Source organism: Anguilla rostrata, chromosome 5 (assembly GCF_018555375.3).
Source record: "Anguilla rostrata isolate EN2019 chromosome 5, ASM1855537v3, whole genome shotgun sequence".
NCBI lineage: Eukaryota > Metazoa > Chordata > Actinopteri > Anguilliformes > Anguillidae > Anguilla > Anguilla rostrata.
The window spans coordinates 15,719,152-15,739,495 of NC_057937.1; the positions used below are offsets into that span (position 1 = coordinate 15,719,152).

Genomic DNA, 20,344 nt, shown 5'->3' on the forward strand with positions numbered 1-20,344 from the left:
AAATGTGGGGAATGACAGTTTACAGATACAGGAAATGAAATTGAATTAATTGCCTATGACAGTAGTTCTGGATTATGCTGATTAAGCAGCCTGTTGTAAATTGAACCTATTGGTGATTATGGAGGGTAAATCCATCAAGCCATTAACTTGCATTTAATGACAAAATCCAGTTAGCACGTGATAAACAGACTGACATACTGTAAAGCCTTGCTGTACAAACGTGTCAGAGTGAAACTGATTCATGGTCTTAAAAATAGTATTCAGTGGTTCTGCCTGCAAAGACTCACTCTAAGGATTGCACAAGGAAAGCAAATTACCGCAAACACGTCCCTACGAGTTTCGAAAACGTATGACTGTGGCCTTTGATTTGTCCGTAATTTATTTGTTAATTTATTAAAAGTGGTCGGCATGCAGCCTGCAGCTGCCATCTTTGTCCGTTTGTTTTCAGATTACTCGATAATCCAATTACTGCCGGTGAGCTTTCTTTAGCTTAGCCTTCTGGCTGCACTAAAGAGCACTCCATAGCAGCATGAACCCAATGACCTGCTGTGCCGTGCCTCATAAAGAGTGATGTCCCTCTCGTCTCCAAAGCAGCCAGTTCACCGCAGTGTTCTGAAGTGTCAGAACTGTTACCATGGGGGGGGGGGGGGAGCATTGAACAAACCTAATCCTGATCACTGCTTCCAGTCAGCAAATCTTTAATCTTTAATTGAATAAGATGTGGATGATTCTATATATTCCTGTCTGCTCAATATCAAGGTTAAGGGTTGACACAACTGATCTCATAATGTGAAAGAAGTGGAAGCGGATTGCTCTGGGGTGAGAGGAGGCTGTTTACAGGTGCCTAGTAAAGGTTAATTAAATTGCTTGGTAAGAAAGAGCATCTCTTGTCTGAGCTTGTTGCCATGCAGAGGAAAACCCTTCATAAAAGTAGCTTTGGATATTTCTGGTAACTTCTCAGATACGAGCTGAATGAAAACACAGCGGTTGTTAAAAATGATAAATGATAATGTGCATTTTTTAAACCAGTGAAGTTTTTTTTTTTTTTGCAGATACAGTACAGCCATGGCTCAGTAGGGTGATTTTTTATTTATTTGACAACACCAAATTATCGAGGGAGCACAAAACTTGCTTTTACTTGTTACTCAATTTGAAGGGAATGTGCATTGTAATTGTTTTGAAACTATGCCAGTTTTTTGTGCCAATAAGTTTTGCTTTCATTTTTAATCTTATATTGAGACAATAAACTGGCAGCCATGTAAAAGTGTTAATTTTGTGATGACCAAAAAATGGCATTGCATTTTTAAACCCAAAAGTGTATAAAAAGTGTATTTTTTTAATTATATATTTGCATATGCTTTTTTGGCACTGGTCATGAATACTAACTGGCATTCAAGACCAGTTGAATGATGATTAATATACAAAACAGGTAAAAGGCAGGCAATACCTACAATATGTAGAACCAATGCTGTGCCACTGCAAAGAGCCAGCTTTTTTAACTGATTGAGAAATCTTATCAGCATACTTTCCTCACAGATTAACTGTGATTCCCTTTTTACTTGCATGACCTACATAAGTTATTATACAGGAAAAGATACTGAGCTCCACACTCAGTATGCCTTGAATTTCAATGATTGGCTACCATCAGATAAGTGTTACTTGGTACTATTTCAGTTTCATTGGCTGTGCAGTTAAACCACTGGTCCAATTTAACAAATATTACTTTTTTATTTTCGGTTTTCTCTTTCTGTCCTTGAAGCAAATTTAATCAAAACATTAAAGCCTCAGACAGCTCAGTCTCCCTGGCTTTATCAAAAGCCCAGAAATGCCGGTACAGAATTTTCATTCAAGCGTATGTATTCCAGGAGAAACCATCTCGGTAGAAGCAGAGCTCTGTTCCTTTTTGTATGTTTTATTTTATTTAGCCTAAGTGTTGTAGAATATATCATCATAGCCTTGATATGCCAACTGAGGAGTGAAGTTGATTAATGACAGGCCACAACTTTTAGCCATCTGGTGCTCTGACTTATTTTCATTTGACAGTATCTTCACTGGAAAAATAAAGCTTTGGAAAATGAATGTGAACTTCTGACGTATTGGGAAACTCTAAAGCTTATGGAATCCTTCTGGTCAACCTTTTCATTAATGTTCATAATGTTCTGAGGATGTAAAGAGAACGATAATCTGTACACTGTTTTTCCTGCTTAATGTGCTTTAATGTAGATATGCATGTTTCATATTTTAAGTTATTGTACTGAAGTGGCTAAATATGTTTCTTGTTCAGATGTCATTTAAATTAACAAAATATATCATCTGAACTACAAAAAAGTAGCATGATTCATTTTGATAAATTGATATGTGAATGTGAAAGCGTACTTCTGATAAAACCCCTCTTGGTCCGGGGTAATTTACAATGCTTGCAAAATCGCAAGCAATCAAAATACTGAAACTAATAAATGACATTCAAATAAAATGAGGGACCAAAATACATTTAATCTGCAAGCCATTTTAAACAGCTAAAAAAAATCCCAGGCGCAATTACTGTACTGGAAAACAAGCAGTCATTAAGAGAAAAATCATGTGCGCTATTCCAGAAGATAAGAAGAAAGAAAATGGAAGGCATAAATGAGGTATGAGTAGCAGAACGAAATAGGCAGATGAGGAAATAATTGTTGTTATAAATCAAGTCCTCAGATCTTTCTACCTGTATATGTTCTCGTTTTAACTCCAAAAATGTTTTCCAATACCAAAGTGAAACCAGCTGTTAATTGGAGAAGTTGCACTTAGCTGTCAACAGTTAGTTCCTTTTTTAGGGTCATACTCTGTTGGAAATTCTCTGAATTGATAGTGGGACAGAAGCAGTTTTGCAGGTCTGTTAGATCAATATTTTTTAAAAGGTGAAGATAGCCTGGGAAGAAGTCAGAATGAGGACAGCTGAATAGAGTCGTTAATGGTTGTTTACGTGCCGAACTTGAGAATTCAGGGTGATTTTAAGAACGGCAAGAGGACAAAACCGCCATCGACTTGGTCAGAGGGATGCTTGGACTATAGTTAGCATAGCACAGCACAACGTAGCAGTGTACAGGTTTTTGTTGACCAGTTCAGGGCCTATAGGCAGGGGCTGGGATTGTACGATCCGACCTGGTCTAGAAGATCTTGAGAGAAGAGAGACCAGAGGAACGGCAGAATGAAAAGACAGGGTACTGTAAAAGTAGCGCCGCGTCAACACATTTCTTTCTTCTCGCTCAAGCCAGTCTTGTGAACTGCTCAATTCCCCATAGCAGTGTATAAAGCCAACTGAGACAGTGCACGGCGCCAAAGTCTTATTTGCCTGTAAGTCCAGGCTGTTGACTTTAATGCTGTCATTACCGCAGTGTGGATTCCTAATGTGTCAGATCCACGATGACACTACTGCTGGCGCATTCACACATAGTGCTTCCTGACCAGCTCCTAGCAGGTCCCCGTTCCCGATCACTCGCCCTCATGGAAAACTGTACCCTGCTCCATTCCACAGAGCTCTTAAATCAACAGTTTTATGATAGGCACGAGTCTTTTTGTTTTTACTTATCAGAATCATACCAAAGTCAACTACTGCCAATAGCTTTGGGGCAGATGTGTTGGCGGGAGTTCTGTGGTGGATATCCAATAAGCCAGTCAGAAATCACTCTGACTTTGGGAAACGAACGTCAACAGAGAGAGCCTTCGAGTATCGCGAAAAATTATTTTCTGTTTAATTCAAAATGTTAGTCAAGTAAGCTGAAGCTCCGTTTATGTTATTTTAATATTCAAATGGGCCTCTCCAGTATACAGTATGTGGGCAGCTGATGGAAGTGGAGCGGCAGAGGGTGTTATGTTACCCTGTTCACTGCTGATGATAGCTCCTTTGTGTCATAGAGTTTGGATGCCTCCCACTGTGTCTTCAGTATTGTTGTATTTCATAATTATGTCTGTAATTTCCAGTGATAAAGCTGGTCATTAGCAATGGAGTGCTCTACATGAAGCTTCAACAATGGTGTGAGACACAAAAGAATAAAATTGAATCCATAAGTGGGTATTCTTACAGACAACTGAAAAATCCTTTTCTTTTGTTAGCAATTTACAGTAGCATCGTAGTGTACAGTGTTTTAAATCTCACTAGAGGCTGGAACAACTGGCAAAAAAATGAAGTCATCCAAAACCCCTTTCCCTAGATTTTACAAAAGTGGTTTCACAAAAAGTCCCCATTGAGATTTCTCTAATCATTTCTCTTCTTCCTAACCCATACAGTACACTCATGGAAAAAAGGCATGAGAAAGTGTCTACAAAGGTGCAAACACTTGTCACTGGAATGGTAACCTGTAGCCAGAAATATATACTTAATTTGTACCTTCTTTGGTTGTAAAGGGAACATTATTGTTCTTTCACTGTATTTTTGGAAATTAATTCCTTGAAGAACAGTGAAAGTACCTCCACTGTACCTTTATTTCTGAGCTTTACTGGAAGTCCATGGAATGACTGGATTTTGGGACCATTGACTAAAAGTATACCTGCTAAAAAAACAAGTATGGTTGTGGTCAAATTGCCCATTGAAATAAGTGTGAAACAATACATTCATGACATGTCAATGTCCATATGCAAACAAACACACAATATCTTTATTCCCATTCATGTACAGTATGTCTTACTGTATGAGAAGTTTGTCATTTTTACACTGTAAAATACAATCAAGATGCCAGAAATTACAATGAGACCACTTCTAGAATACACTACCATAAAAAGTTTTAATTCAAATATTTTTCAGATGGAGAATGAAAAAGAAATTTGCAGGGCTTTCACATTTTTCTAACATTGATCTGAATGCTTCCTAACCTCAGAAGCTGCCAATTTTGACTAATCAAAAGTGTGATATGACAGAAATCAAGATATAGAGATTGATCAGCTGCAGAAGATGGAGGTCATTGGCTGAGCTAGAGATTTGTACATGGGCATAGTCTATTCATTTGGGTCAGGTCACCTCTGTTTTGATACTGAATCACAGTGACCATGGTGAGCTGGATGCACAGATGAATCAGCGGGGCCTCTATGTGAACAGAAGGTGTGATTTATTCATGGATGAGAGTGTGTGTGTGTGTGTGTGTGTATGTGTGTGTGTGTGTGTGAATGTTTTCACATGCGCGTGTGCGTGTATTTCTGTTCATGAGAGTATGCGTGTGTGATTATGTGTGCGTTTGTATTTGTTTGTGTATATGCATGTGTATAGGTGCGTGTATGTATGGGTATGTGCGTGTGCGTAAAGTGCATTTTATGTGTGTATATCTGCATGTGCGTGTGTGAGTGTGAATTTGTGTGTATGTATGTGCACATGCATGAGTGACTGAGGTTAGCTGATAAATGCTGGTAAAAAATCAAAATTAAGAGTTGAGTTCAGTAAGTGAGTGATTTATCCCCTGAACTGGACTTCTACTACTACTTTTCCCCCATTCCACACATTTTTATAAGCCATTTGCTGACAGAATTGACCGCAAGCATTCAAATGCAGGTCACACAGATGAAACTGGACCAGATTTAAAGATCACATATCAGGGATTTGTGGTTCTGGGGTTTATTTTAGAGATGTGCCCCAGAGAAACATTTGTAACAAATACAGTTTTAGCCAATTCCAACTGTGGCATGCATCCATTCCTAATTGGCCATGACATCATACAGAGAGGGAAGCATTTTGCCAGCAGGGTGGGTCGGATAAACCCATAGGTAAGGTATAGTACTTCTATTGCACTGCACAAAACCTGTAGTTGCCATTTCGGTCCCAATTCAGTTCAAATCCACAAGAACACCTTTAAAAGTTTCCCGAGAGGCTGTGGATTCATTCTTGTTTAAATCAGTTGACAGTGTATACATTTTTGTCAACTTCAAAAGGCCATACCATTGACTTGTACCATAGATTACCTGGTCAGTGGGCCAGAAGGACGTTGCTTCTATTAATTTTCATTGAGATAGGTAGGTCTGTCTGACTGTGTTTTATTAGTCATATAAACACAATTTATTGTGTTTATATGACTAATAAACCACATTTAGGCCACTATTTTGAGATATATTCAAAATAAATGGAAAATAGGCACAACAAAGGGAATTTTGAATGAATACACTTAGATACTGTATGATGTCATACTGTTATGCCCATTGCATTTAAAAAAAATAATGTATGCACTTTCATTATTTAAAAAATTGACAGTGGGGTTTGCGCATGAATGCGGGTATGGTAGCAGACAGTTTGCCATTTCAAAATACGGTGGGAATTTGACATGCTCAGCCCCATGTTTGGCATATATAAGTTTTATTAATAAAGTTTTTATTAGATTTAATTTATGTAAAACAACATTTGTTGAACAGGTGTGCTTCAGCTTTGTTCTTTTGCTGTAATTAAGTACATTCTTGAAATCTGAATATCCTTTGACTTTCCTGTTTTGTTGAGTGATGTGGCAGCTTTTATTAGATTGTAATTGGCCAGTTAGAAAAACCACAGTAGCATGAACAGACATTAAAGAGTGAAAGTGATTCTGTTCATATTGATTCATTATCTTGTAGACATTCAATTGATTTAAATTCACAAATAAAAATGCTTTGAAAATTACTTGCCTGGGAGGATACATAAAACTGAAAGCCTGCAAAATATATTTGTATCCTTACTGTTTTGTAGACATTTATAAATTTAAAATCACAAGTAATGCTTTGAAAATTTTCTGCCTAAGAGAATACAGACAGGTTAAAAGATTGCAAAATATATTTGTATCCTGCTGTAAACTGGGTTGTAAATATGCTATATATTGGAAAGTTTTTTAGCATAGATAACAGTCTGCTTTCACCTGTTTTTGTCATTCGCCTGTTGAGTTGTCTTTCTTCAAACCCTGCAGAGATACCACTGGCAAGTCACTGAGGTCACCTTCCGCATTAACTTCCTGTAAGAAGAGATGAGCGTGCTCAGTTCACAATCTGAAAAGAATAAAGAACAGACCAAACAGAAAGTTGACTGCACAGCTGTGTGTCCAGAGAAACGTTACCTCTTGCGAGCGTCATCGCACGCAAATCGGGTGTATTGCCGTGCTGTTGAGTAGCAGTTTGGAAGTACTGAGGGAGATTAAGTGGCAGTCGGTTGGCCCTCGATGGGCAGCAGGGTGATATTTCATCCTTTGCATGGAGTATGTTAAACCAACCCTTGAGAGGAAAGCTAACCGGTGTGGGAGGGGGGTATGGAGGAGGCGGTGGCTTTGGGGGGTTGTTCACATCCTCTTGCTGGCTTCTTGCTGCCGCTTTCTCTCAAGGGCCTTAGCTTATGGTTGCGGTTTCAGTCTTTGCGATGATAAACACAGCTGGCAGTGTTCCAAAATAAGGTGTTGATATGCACCCCCCTCTCTCTTTCTCCATTGCTTGCTTTTTTTTCCTGCAGTCTTTTATTTACATTTACTCTGCTAAATCACAGGTTTCTATTCCAGCTGAAACTGGCAGGGTACAGTTACATTTTGGGAAATGTTTGACACATAATAATAATAATAATAATAATAATAATAATAACAACCAGGGTAGTTTAAAAAGAATACTCTCTGCCAAGAAGCAATTGATCTTAGTAGTAGATATCTGCTGCTTGAAAATCTGTATGCAGGTTTGTACACTGTCCTGTCCAGCACTGGGAATGCTTGTGTAAATGGGATTTAAAGAAGCCTAGCGTATCCTCATGTAACTTCTTGTTTTGCAACTGTTGGACACACGGAAGTTGAGGAGCTCATGGATCTTGCATTTTTCTGACCATAGATTATCCCAGCTGAGCGGCTTCTCTCCAGACTTCCGTCTGCGTCTTACTGTACATGTGTGCACTAAGCTAAACTGCACAGGCATGTATGCGCTCACGTCCTGTTTAAACGGTTACTGTACTTACAGGAAAAAGCCAAATCCATCTGCCTTGGGGGGGGGGGGGGGAGGGACTTAGGGAGAATGTCCCGGCCTGAACCCTATTGTTTATTGTTCTATAGAGTAAACACCCAGGCTAGATGGGGTCCGGTCAGAAGGCTAAAGCACAGATACTGAAGCTGTGCGATGTCAGATGACATTTATTGCACGATTTAGCGGATATTTTTGATATTTTAATAAAGGGGATCTCTCAGACCCTGACTAACCCTGATAAAGGCAGTGGATGTGAAGGAAAGAGTATGTGGAGAGAGAGAGAGAGAGAGAGAGAGAGATGGGTCATGAGGACTCTGAGTGATCCTTTGAAGTTAATCTCACGCTTGAAGGGTTTATCATTCCTGTTTGCCCCAGCCACTGTAAGCCTGGTCTGGAGGTCGCCACCAAATCCAGGCCAGCCTGCCTCTGCCCAGCGGGACCGCCCCCTTCGACGAGGGGCTTCAACCACTCGGGGGGGGGGAAGTTCACAAGTTCACCCTATGCCACCAAAAGCAAAAGACCTGTGCTTTAGTGACACAGATTTACCTAGACAGCCCAGACGCTGGTCTGCCTTTTTTTTTTTTAAAGACAAATGCTGCTGATACAGATTAAGGCATTTAGCATGTAGACCGTTAACTCTGAGGTTTGGGGTAATGATGCCAACTGTTTGCCCAGATTTCCCCATAGCAGTTATTCTTTCACGCAGTTACAGTATCGCAGAACTCGCGTTATTAGGAAGGAAGTTACGATGAACCTGTGTGCCTGGTATTCCACGTCCCTCTGTTTGTTTAACCTCAGCCGCGTGTGTGACAAAACTCCTTTTCCTCTGCCTGGAAATAAATCCAATGTCCAACCGTTTCTCAACAGTTGAAATAACCTCGTGCCCAACAAACGAGTCCAGGAGCCAGCTGGCCCTGGGTCTCGCTCAGAGTATCTCCGTTTCCTGATCTGACTCGTTCCAGGAAGGCGGTGACTAAACATGGTGGAGGTTCAGTAAATGATCAGCCAGTAAGTCTTTTACACAGCAAACACAAATATTGTCAGCCGGCCAGATGGAACTGCTCCCGAGGGCCAGATTCCGGAAAGGCTACTTCAGAAGGTGACGTAACCATACTTTTGTTATTTCTTTGAGGTTTGAATGTATAGAAAACAGTGTGCTCATGGTAGGTTTTAGCAAGCTCGCTGAAAGGTGAGTCTGAATTTGCTACACAGGCTTTCACACATTTCTAAATGGGATTTTTCTGGCAAGAGAAAGTTTTTTGCAAACTACTATAACAACATACAAATATAATCATTTTTGATGGAGAGAACAGGCCATTCAGCCTATGTGGGCTCATCAATTTGATTACTGCCTGGAAATTATCTGGCACTATGTCAAGTCTGGTCTTAGGCACCCCAAGCGGTTTTGCTTCTGTTATATAACCTGGCACACTGTTATACAAATTGACAGTTCTCCATGCAAAAAATGCTTCCTGATATCAGGGCTAAATTTACCTCTATTTTTCACCTATGTTCCCTTGTTCTGTTGGCAGAACAACCTAAATTGTGTTTACTATATGAAACACAAATTCTTGAAAAGTGCAAAGGTTTTTTTAGTGCTTTGGCATAATATTTCTGAACTGTTCCTCTCAGAACAAGCAACACAAGGTTCCAGCAGGACCTGACCAATGTTTTAAAGTAATAACTATAGTGGTGTTCAAACACATGGACACCCACTACAGAATGTGACTTGTGTGAATAGTTCCCTTGGCAGGGGACCTTGTTCTTTATCTCAGTTATCTGTATCTCCTGTGGAAAGCAGTACAGGATGAGTGTGGTGAGATCTACGCCAGATACAGAACCATCCCACCTCAGAATGCTTCACTCCTTGGACAGCAGATATCCTCCCAAGACATGGCAATTTATTTCTGTCCCCTATAGGAGACATGAGTATTTGGTTTCAATCTGAAGACCCATAATATTCTTAATGCTGAAACCCACACTACAAGAGACATTCAATAAAAAATAAAATAAACAATATTTTGGAAAATATTTTCACTGCATTGTGTTTTTGTCATCCAAGATACATGTACTATGTCAACAAAAATTTTAATACTTAAAACTTTTATTTTCTGCCAGATCTCAGCAGGATATGGAGATGAACATTGTTATTTCTGTTTATTAATAACTGTCTCTGATCTCAAAGGTCTATGAACATAACATATTTATGTGGGCACTGTGCATTGCTTTGTGTTCGGGTACTGTGGTGGGTAGCACAAATTTTTCCATTGCTGTTGGGCAGTGCATTGTGCACTGGTAGGTGCTTTAGTTGGTTATTGGTTTGGCACTAGAATGGGCACTGTAATAGGTACTGTGGTGGGCACTGTGATGCATACTTCATTGGCCGCTGTGAAGTAATGCTTTGTCTGGTTCAGTAATGGGTGCTGTGACATTAGTTTCCCCTCTACGTTCTCTGGGAGCTTTTTACACTCAGAACACGGGATCCATCAAAGAGCATCATCTAAAGAGTTTCAAAGCAGAGACTACAGAACGAGACTACATTATCAAATGAAGTAACCATCAGTTTGCAATCATACATTTATTTCACAATGAAAGCGACTGTTTTTGGTTTCGTAAAGTAATCAGATGTAGCACAGTATTGTTTTTTAAAAAGGAGAGGGGACAGCCTCCCCCCCTAAAGTTCTTCCCCCTTCCCACTTCATTCAGACAGTGCTGGGAATCGAACCCTTACCTGGACAGGGGAATTAATATATGAAGAGTCAGCAGACCTATCCACACAGTCCCCAGTGTTGCTGCTCTCTTACGTCTTCACACATTATTCCTTCATAAGCAATTTTTTTTAGTATGAACACGGCACACTGAGCTCATACTGTAGGTGCTGCAGGTGGTGTGCATTGCTGCATTCCACAGATACAGCGCATGCAGATTTATTTAGCTGAGTGTGTACTCTCGATTATAAATTAGGCCTGGATACTGATTCTATTATTGGCTCTCTGTGTACTGTATAGATACTTTATGGCTTTCAGTGGATCTTTATGCTATGCTTTGTAATATTTCCCTGGCTATGATATGAAAGCTGTGGATGTCCTTCCTGTATCCTTCTGAGAGAACCCTATCTGTGGCCTCATGGGGCAGGCAGGTACCTGTAGTGAAGTGCCTGTAATCTAAATCTCTGTGAAAGGCGGGTGATTTATTGTTTAGTCAGGCACTTTTCTAGACGACCCCTAATGAGAGGCACCTTCATTATTGGAGCTGAAGGACGGTGGTCTGCAAGTGCAGCCCAGGGGGGGGGGGCTTGTGTGGCAAGAATATGAGTTGCTGTCGGGATAATGTTTACACTCTCATGACCACTATATAACCTGGTCTGAAGGGCATTAAAATGGAAAACTTCTAGATGTCTGGCAGTTAGTATATATTATAGACAACTGTACCTCGTCCCAGTTATGCCTGTTCTTTATAACTGAAGTTTACCTCAGTCTCTTGTTGTCCTGCATCGCCCAGCACCGGCGATGGTTATTATTTTGGCTCTGCTGTTATCAACTGCTCAACCCACTTGAACAGGTGCAGTAAAATTTAATGAAACTGCTCAGCGCTTGGTGCAGTGCTGCAGGCACCTGTGATTTCAGGTGATTTAACTTAATCATTTTCTCAGCTGGCCCACTCACATGCATGTTGTTTATATATGGCAGTGTTAGCAGCATGGTCTTGACAGATACACTAAATAGCCAAAAGTCTGTGGACACCTCACATCCAAAATTTCGTCCAAAATTATGGGCATTAACATGGAGTTGGTCCCTTTGCTGCTTTAACAACCTCCACTCCTCTGTGAAGGCTTTATACTAGATGTGGGATCATTGCCTCAGGGATTTGCTTTCATTCAGCCAGAAGAGCATTAGTTTAGGTCTGGCACTGATTGGGCCATTAGGCCTGGTTCGCAGTTGACTTTCCCAAAGGTGTTGGATGGGGTTGAGGTCAAGGCTCTCTGCAGACAAGTTCTTCCACACCATTCTTGGCAAAACCATTTCTATATGGACCTGGTTGTGTGCCCAGGGGCATTGTCATGCTGAAACAGGAAAGGACCTTCCCCAAACTGTTGGGGAAACACAGAATTGTCTTGAATGTGATTATATGTTGTAGCATAGAAGATTTTCCTTCACTGGAACTAAGGGGTCTAGCCCAAACCATGAAAAACTGCCCCTGACCATGGTCGGGGGGGTCCAGATACTTTTGGTTATATGCTGTAGGTCAGAAAAGTTGTTGTTCTTTTCCCACACCTGCATTGGTGCTTGTAGCATGGGTCGCTTTACTACGTTCCCTGGCATGCAAGCAGCACGGCCGGCCGTTTTTGCAAAACACAGAGTACTTTCAGAACCGTGAAGGAGGATTGGTTTTGTTATAAAAACTGAGATTCATGGCGAATGACAACTGGTTGCCGATTTGTGTGGGAGTTGTTTTGTTGTTGTTGTTGTTGTTGCTGCTGTTCTCTCCCGATTCCGAGTTTCACATCTCTGTCAGTCGCAGGCCCCGCTCTGTAGTCGGAATCACACGGCTCTTTGGTCGCTCTGTGGTATCGATCGTTCTTGGAGGACCGCGTGCCCCCGCTCCGCTGTCTTTCTCGCCAGCTATTTTTGCTTAAGCGGAGCCGACTGTGTTGCAAGCGCTTGACTCCGTATGGCGAGGCCTGTGGTCTCTTTTCCGCCCTGAGCTTTCCCACATCTCCTCAGAGTTCAGGCAACCCTTCCTCTGACCCCTGGCACAGACCCATCATCTCAATGTTTGTTCACCGCTGTGAACCAGATTGACTTAATGAGGCTGGGAACTGAGCCGGGCCAAAAACAGCAACCCTGCTCCTCAGTGTTCAGGAACCACAAACCTGGTCCTCTGTGTTCAGTAACCACACACCTGGTCCTCTGTGTTCAGTAATGACAAACCTACTCCTCTGTGTTCAGTAACCACCCACCTGGTCCTCTGTGTTCAGTAACCACACACCTGGTCTTCTGTGTTCAGTAACCACACATCTGCTCCTCTGTGTTCAGTAACCACACACCTGGTCCTCTGTGTTCAGTAATGACACACCTACTCCTCTGTGTTCAGTAACCACCCACCTGGTCCTCTGTGTTCAGTAATGACAAACCTGGTCCTCTATGTTCAGTAACCTCAAACCTACGTGTCTATTCTCTGCAACCATAAACCTACTCCTCTCTGTTCAGTAACCAGAAATATGGTCCTCTTTGTTCAGTAACACCCTTCTGCTCTATGTTAGTTACCACAAACCTGGCGCTCTTTGTTAGTAACCACTAACCTTGTCCTCTATGTTCAGTAACTGTAACCCTGGTCTTAGACATTCAGTAACCACAGTGCTTGTCCTTTCAATAACTGTTACCCTGATCCTTTAAAACCTACTGTAAATTTGGTCTTATTAACAAATAACTTTGGAAGGCTGACCTCAGGCTCATCGTAGTTTTTAAAATTTAATTTCGATTAATTTTTGTGGATGCTGTGGGTGGACGGGGCCACCGTATTCCAACTTTTCCACCCACGAATCACCATCTCCCCCCACTGTACAGACTACGGTATGCGCTGATGCAGCATGGCTCAGACAGCTGTGAAGCAGAAAATCTGAACAATGTGGAAAATGCTCCCACTGCAACATCCAATATAGACCAAGAGCTAAATATGAGCCATGTGCCACACTGAGCCTGAACATCTGTCCCGCGGTAAAGACACGTGTTCGGCGCGGCCCTTCGGCTTTTTAATACGCCAGCAGTCACAGAGGATGACTCACCTGAAAGGAATTGCTTGATCATCCAAGGCTGGATCATCACAGCCATGGATGATGTCAGCCAATAGAATTCATCCCTCCTAGCGCAATTCACGCAAACTGCAGCTGTCAAGCCAGCCTGTTAGTTTCCGTAGGTAAGGAAAAATTGTTTTTTTTTTGCCCCCATTGCAGTTTTATTTTTAAAGGCCAACATGAATGTGAGTATCCAGAGGGTTTGCAGTACCTAAACAATTACACGTAACTACAGTGACATTGAACATTTAATGGCTGTTATTTTTCTGTTATTTGTTGTAATGTTTGCCTTTCTCTGTTATTTTATGTGTTTGAGTGTTTGAGCCAAAAAGAAATGTCTGTTTTTTTAACACAAGTGGAGAACAAAGCTGTAGGATTGAATTGCCTTGAATTGTGGTGTTTACAACAGTTCAGAACTTCCATCAGATAAAATCTATACCCCAAAGGGTTCACAGTGGGTGACTGTGAGGGCCAATTCTACAACCACAGTTCCCTTCATCCTAAACACCTTCAAATTACCAGCTCAGGGAGCCTACACCTTCTCATTGGAGCTGCGTTTGTTTCTGTTTGTGACCACTGACAAGTCTTTTTTTCGCCTGTCTGTAACTGTCCAAGTCTCTGTTTCCCCACATAGACTTGGAATATCTCGACTAAAGAAGTGGTGCGGAAATCTGAAACTCAAATTTGTACCGACACGTTTGCGAGCTGCTTTTTTTTTCGCTTTCGTCTCTGCTCCGCTGCGTTCTGAAGCGCTGCGGATTTTGTTCCGCTGTGTTCCAGCATGACTCCCCGGGACGCGAGCGCGCGTAAACAGCGAAGCCCCGGCCCGGAGCGACGCGCGCGAGGAAACGCCCCTTCGATCGCGCGCCGTTCCGCGCCCCCTCGGGCGCTCCCGTTCGGAAAGACCGGCGTGCATGCAAACGCGAGGAGGCCGGGAGCGGGTCGGAGAACCAGGATTGATTTCACAGGTAGCCTACTGGCTGCACGGGCGAGTTTAAGGATTCGGTACGCGTACGGTTTGTCAGCACGTGGCCGTTTGCATTGTCAGTTATTCCACGTCACTGTATCCAGGACATTGTGGTTCCTTAGTCCTCTGAATCAATGAGGCTTACACCCTTGCGGTGACAAGTTCATCGATTGGTCCTTAATTGTCTAATTGGTCATGTGCCTGTGACTGTTTACTGCTGATTAGTCCAATTAGAGTGGTTATAGTGACGCCATGAGGACAAGGCCTACGTACATGTTAAATGTTTTCCTGGTCACATGTTCAGGGAAAACTCATGGCCCTACTGACAGTACAGTGTGGTTCTTTTTGGGTTAAGACCAAGCTGTCTTTAACAGCATCCAAGGGGAAAGAATCTAACTTTTATTCATAATGGCAGAATTAAAATGGTCACAACATTTATCAAAGCCATACGAGCCTCTCTATAATGCAATAACTAGGGGTTCCACATAGCTGTCAGACTTCACTATGAAAGAGGAGCCAGTTCTTATTAGAACCGGGCCCACAGTCACGAAGCATCTCAGAGTAGGAATGCTGATCTAGGATCAGTTTTTTCCTTTGCCTTTAACTCGTAAAGTAGTGGTGTCCAATCTGATCCAAAAAGACCCCTTCAGGTAACTGAAAAGCAGTGTGGGCTGGAGTGTATCCCAGCATGCAGTGGGCGAGAGTTAGGAATACACCCTGGCCAGTTTGGCGATCCATCGCCGGGCCCACACACCGTTCACTCACACACTCATTTAGAGACACTCATTTAGAGGCAATTTAGAGACTACAATTAGCCTACTGTATGCATGCCACCCTGTACATGTATTAGGTGCCTTCTTGTACATTCATAAATTACCCAATTATTCTTCCAAAATGGTGTTAAATCTTATATTCAGCTGGAGCTATTTCCTCTGGTGCATGCAACCTGAGACCACTGTGCTCAAGGAAATTGTTGCATGGCTTCCAATATCAACATTACCACATGGGTCCTTGGGAATGAAAAGCTTGCACCTCTTCAGAACTGAGAAGGCCAGAAGTACTCCACAAGCAAGATATGAAAACTGAACTGATACTTATATCTGTAATGGAGAATAAATACTATGAGATGAATGTGCTCATTTGTACAGACTCTGGAAACATAATGCACCGACTCAAGCTGTTTAGAGGTACTTGAAGTGCATTTTCCTACATTCATCCCCTGAGTACCTCTTTTTCAGCTATCGTAAAGCTAGCTGGTCATCAGAATCTCATGTAAGTGTCTGAAAGATCCTTCTTTGATCAAACAAGATACCTTGGACAACTGGAAACACAATAAAACTGTAATTACATATTTTTTTTAAAACTCCAGGAAGTGATCTATGCCTTTAAGAGATAAGGTCAAACTATGGAATGGTGAAACAGGCCCTGATTCGCTCTGTTTCTAATGGACCGATATGTCTTTCTGAAATCTGAAACATTATTTTATTTATCTTATGCATTTTATTTTATTCCTTATACTGCAAGTAACAAGCCCTCAATGATTAAAGTTTGTAATTGTAATGGAAAAGAGACAATGGAAGACAATATTTTTCACCCCATTGAAATGAGCAGCCGCATTCATTACTATGACTCTCAAGTTTATTGCCAAGTGGATTTGTAAGGACCTCCTTCAGAAAGTCACCTTGTCTCGAGCGAGCGTTTGAAACAGTGGCGACCGCGCGCAGGCAGGGTGTAATATACAATCGATATGACCCCAGGTGGCATAAACAACAGCTCCTTTCCAGAGAAAAAAAGAGCACGTGGCAGGGCAATGGATTAGGTCACACGCTGATCCAAGGTCTCTGCCCAACAACAGGCCCTGACAGGCCGAGTCGGAGTGCGCGTTGCGAGGACCCATCGGGGCTGCATCTGGGGCCCCGCCGGCCGGTACGTCCAAACTGCTGTTAGCTCACATTATGTGAGAATGTGCCTTCGAGAGGAGACAGCCTGTTTAGGACGAGTTAGAGACAGAATCCTAAGCAGATCATCAGCCTGTGGTATTGACTGGATGGCTTGTGCTCTAATGAGACAAACTGAGTATCTCCAATGACCCTAAAGGAAGGAAACAGAGGGAGAGAAATGAGCCAAATGTTGCAGTTTCAACTCCCTTTTCAGCCCTAAAAAAACTGTTTATCCGCAGATTAAACTGTTTTAGTGTTAATGCTGAATACCAAAAATACGCAAGCAAATTATAGAGATGGCAAGTAAGTTTTCTTTCTGAAGAAAAACTATGGAAATTCTACATAACCTGCAGATTTTAATACTGTATTTAAATGAAGCTTCGTGCTGAAACCTACTGCAACAACACCGGTTCCCCGCCGTTAATAATAACTTTAATGTGAAAAGAGAGGCAGGCGGTAGGTCTTGGCAGTTCAGTAAATGAGGGCACATGTGCGTCTAAGCCGCGCGTCCCTGGGAGCTTCCAGAGAGGCTGCTCTGTGCCACACCTACCATGTGAGATTAGTCTAGCTGTCTGCACCGAGGACTTTGTCTTCCAAATGCTCTACCTCCCATGGTAAAGTGATGTGGATTCAGTGAGAGCTGACCGATCCTCTGCTGTACAGTCCAGCCTTGTGCTGTTTTTTTAGGCAGGTCCCCTCTGTGCAGCGGTGGAAAACCCAGGGGTCAGAAAGTGAAAGTCCAGTGATGTGTTTCTTCCATCCATGAACTGATTCCACTGATTAGTTCTACATCCTGGCTGATGAATTGTGCTAATTAGCAAATCCAGGTGATTGGAACAAAATACCGGGGAGGAGTTTTGCTTTCCTGGATTTTCCACCTCTGGGTCTATGCAAAATGTGGCTCCCAGTTTCAGAGTTCCTCCTATTTATTCATATAATGAAAGTAATACTTTAGTATGCACGGTATATCTTTTGAGGAGGTCATCCTGCGGCATTGTAAAGGTTATACTTGTGCGCACTCACACTGAAAATGTGTCGGTTTTGGCTACTTTCTGCTGAATCAGAAGCTATAAAGCAACAAGGCTCATTTTCTAGTGTTTGTGATTCAGCTGGAGGATATGCCACACAAAAGGATATCTCTCACATTCTCTCCCTTGCTGTTAAAGCAATGAAAGCTTTTTTTTATTTTTGCATTTAATAATTGATGGAAACACAGTAAAACCAACAGGATGCTCCTGGTGTGGTCACAGAATAAGGTGTATCTGATGCATAATCTAGAGGCCTTCGCGGAGCCAAATGGCTCGGGGGGTGGGGTGGAAGTGGGCGGGGCCCCAGAGAGGACACACCCACTCACAGAGATGTTTGCAGTGAATGAACACATGGCGCACATTACCTGTACACTCCACTCTCAGGTTCTCAGCACTCAATAGGAACCAGCCTCGCTGAAATAATGCTGGGAGTGATAAGGGTGAGGAAGGAAACTGGAGAGCGGGTTTGTTTAGATTTTCTCCTTTTGTGTTTTTTTTCTATGTATTTATTTTATTTTTTATTTTCATTTTTCTGATATTGTTGTTGATATTATGAATTGTTGTAGCTCTATTTCTTCTTCTGCTTCTTCTTCATCATCTTCTTCTTGAGCTTCACTGTTATGCTTTTCTATGTTACTTGTGTGTGAGGGGTTTGGGGGGAGGGGGTGAATTTTGTTGTGTGAGGTGGGGGGGGGGGGGCGGTGGAAAGGCTGCAACCTGCAACCTGGGGCAGAAGGTCACATATGTACAAGGCTAAGGACAAAAAAAAAAGAGAAAAAGAAAAAAAAACAGGAACCAGCCTCCACATTGCAGCACACTTCCCTCACCACTGCAGTAACAATGATTCACTGTGATCGCTATCACTCTGCGTCTCTCACTCTGCATCCATCTCTCAGACTGCATTATCTTTACTGCCGAGCTGCCTGTCAAACTGCACTGCATCTCTCGCACTGTGCACATATTTCACACTGTGTTATCCTTCTGCACTGTCTCTCACACTCTGCAACCTCTCTCACTATGTGTTATCTCAGAGTGTGATCTCTCTTTCTGTACGCCATCTCTCACACCTTACAATCTCTCTCACAGAGTGTCATCTCTCTGCACTGTCCCTCTCACTCTGCAATCTCTCTCAACATGTGTTATCTTGTGTAATCTCTATCCATATGCCATCTCTCACACTTTGCAATCTCTCTCATACTGTGTTATCTCAGTGTGGAATCTCTCTTTCTGTACACCATCTCTCACACTTCACAATCGCTCTCATACTGTGTTATCTCAGAGTGAAATCTCTCTCTCTATGCTGTCTATCATACTCTATAATCTCTCTCACCATGTGTTGTCTCAGAGTGTGTAAAATCTTTCTATGTTGTCTCTCGTACTCTACAATCATTCTCATACTGTTATCTCAGTGTGTGCAATCTCTCTCTGTGTTGTGGTCTCAAACTGTGTATATCTCTTATCTCTGCTATCACTCAAAATTGTGTTATGTGTTGCATCTCAGTTTGTGCTACATCTCACACTGTGTTACCAGTCATTTGCGCATATCAGTTTACTTCTATTCAAGCATGGATATTCTATGAAAGGTGTTTGACTATTTTCCACTGTCACTCGAGAACATTTCTATTCTAAACACAGCATAATCAGCCAGGTTTTCTCCTCAGCACGCAGCTGCACGGTCACACTGTAGTGCTCCACCATACAGTTAGACACTCAAAATATAACAAACTTGCGGCACCACTCTCCTTAACTCTAAGCTGCTGGGACACACTGAGAGAAACGCTGTTCCTTTAGTCGCTGTTTTGTCCTCCCTTGGGTGTTTTACGTGTTAGAAAGTGTAACTCACGTCCCTGTTTTTGTGTTTCAGCGCGTCCCTGAGGCACACACCCATCGGCTCCTCGTCGGCCAAAGTGTGCTTGGTTTGTGGGGACGAGGCGTCGGGTTGTCACTACGGGGTCGTGACCTGCGGCAGCTGTAAGGTCTTCTTCAAAAGAGCAGTGGAAGGTATGTGCAGTATTAATGGGGTTTTTTTTTCACTGCCAGTTTTTCCACACCTGTCATTCTCTCCATGCCAAAATGTATGAATATATCTACCTATGCAAAGACTGAAGCAGTGGTTCTGAGCAAAGGGAGCAGAGATGAAACAAGGTGTGTCTGTTGCATTGGTGCCTGTTGCATATGTAAAATTCGCCAAAAAATGTTTTTTTAAAAAGACTCCTAAGGGCAGAGGCTGCCTCGTGTGGAAGCACAAACTGAGATTAGGAGAGAGATTAGGAGTTTTTGCCGATTTAAATTTTTCCAGAACCACTGGCCTCAAGGGAAGTGAAGAGGTGAAGAACATAGCTCCCCCTCCCCAATCCACCCACCAAATAGCCGGAAACACGCGTTCAAATTGGAGAGAGTGACAGCACATACTAGCCTTATCATTCCACAGTGTATTTGTTGAATGGTTTTCACTTGAATGGCGGTTCCACAAATCTAGTATTGACATGCCCTCTGTTATCAGTAGGAGTGAATGAAAGTTTGCTTGAACAGGAATAACAAACAGACTGATGATACTTGATTGCAGTCCTGTGGGTGGAATCGCATGGCATGATTGTCACATGGTGGGAAAAACCTGGATTTGGAAATTAAGCTACTCTAAAAGTGGATGGCCAGACCAACCATGTGTGCTGGTCTGCAAAATACACAGCATGGGATTCAA

At 42.2% G+C, this 20,344-nt stretch overlaps 1 protein-coding gene across 1 annotated transcript in view; it reads left to right on the top strand.

The window, feature by feature from the left end:
* Positions 1 to 20,344, top strand: part of LOC135254812 (mineralocorticoid receptor-like) — a 71,060-nt gene that overhangs the window by 19,928 nt on the left and 30,788 nt on the right. The window contains exon 3 of the mRNA XM_064335334.1: positions 19,508 to 19,644. Coding sequence (XP_064191404.1) covers positions 19,508 to 19,644 — 137 coding nt within the window. The remainder of the gene's footprint in view (positions 1 to 19,507; positions 19,645 to 20,344) is intronic.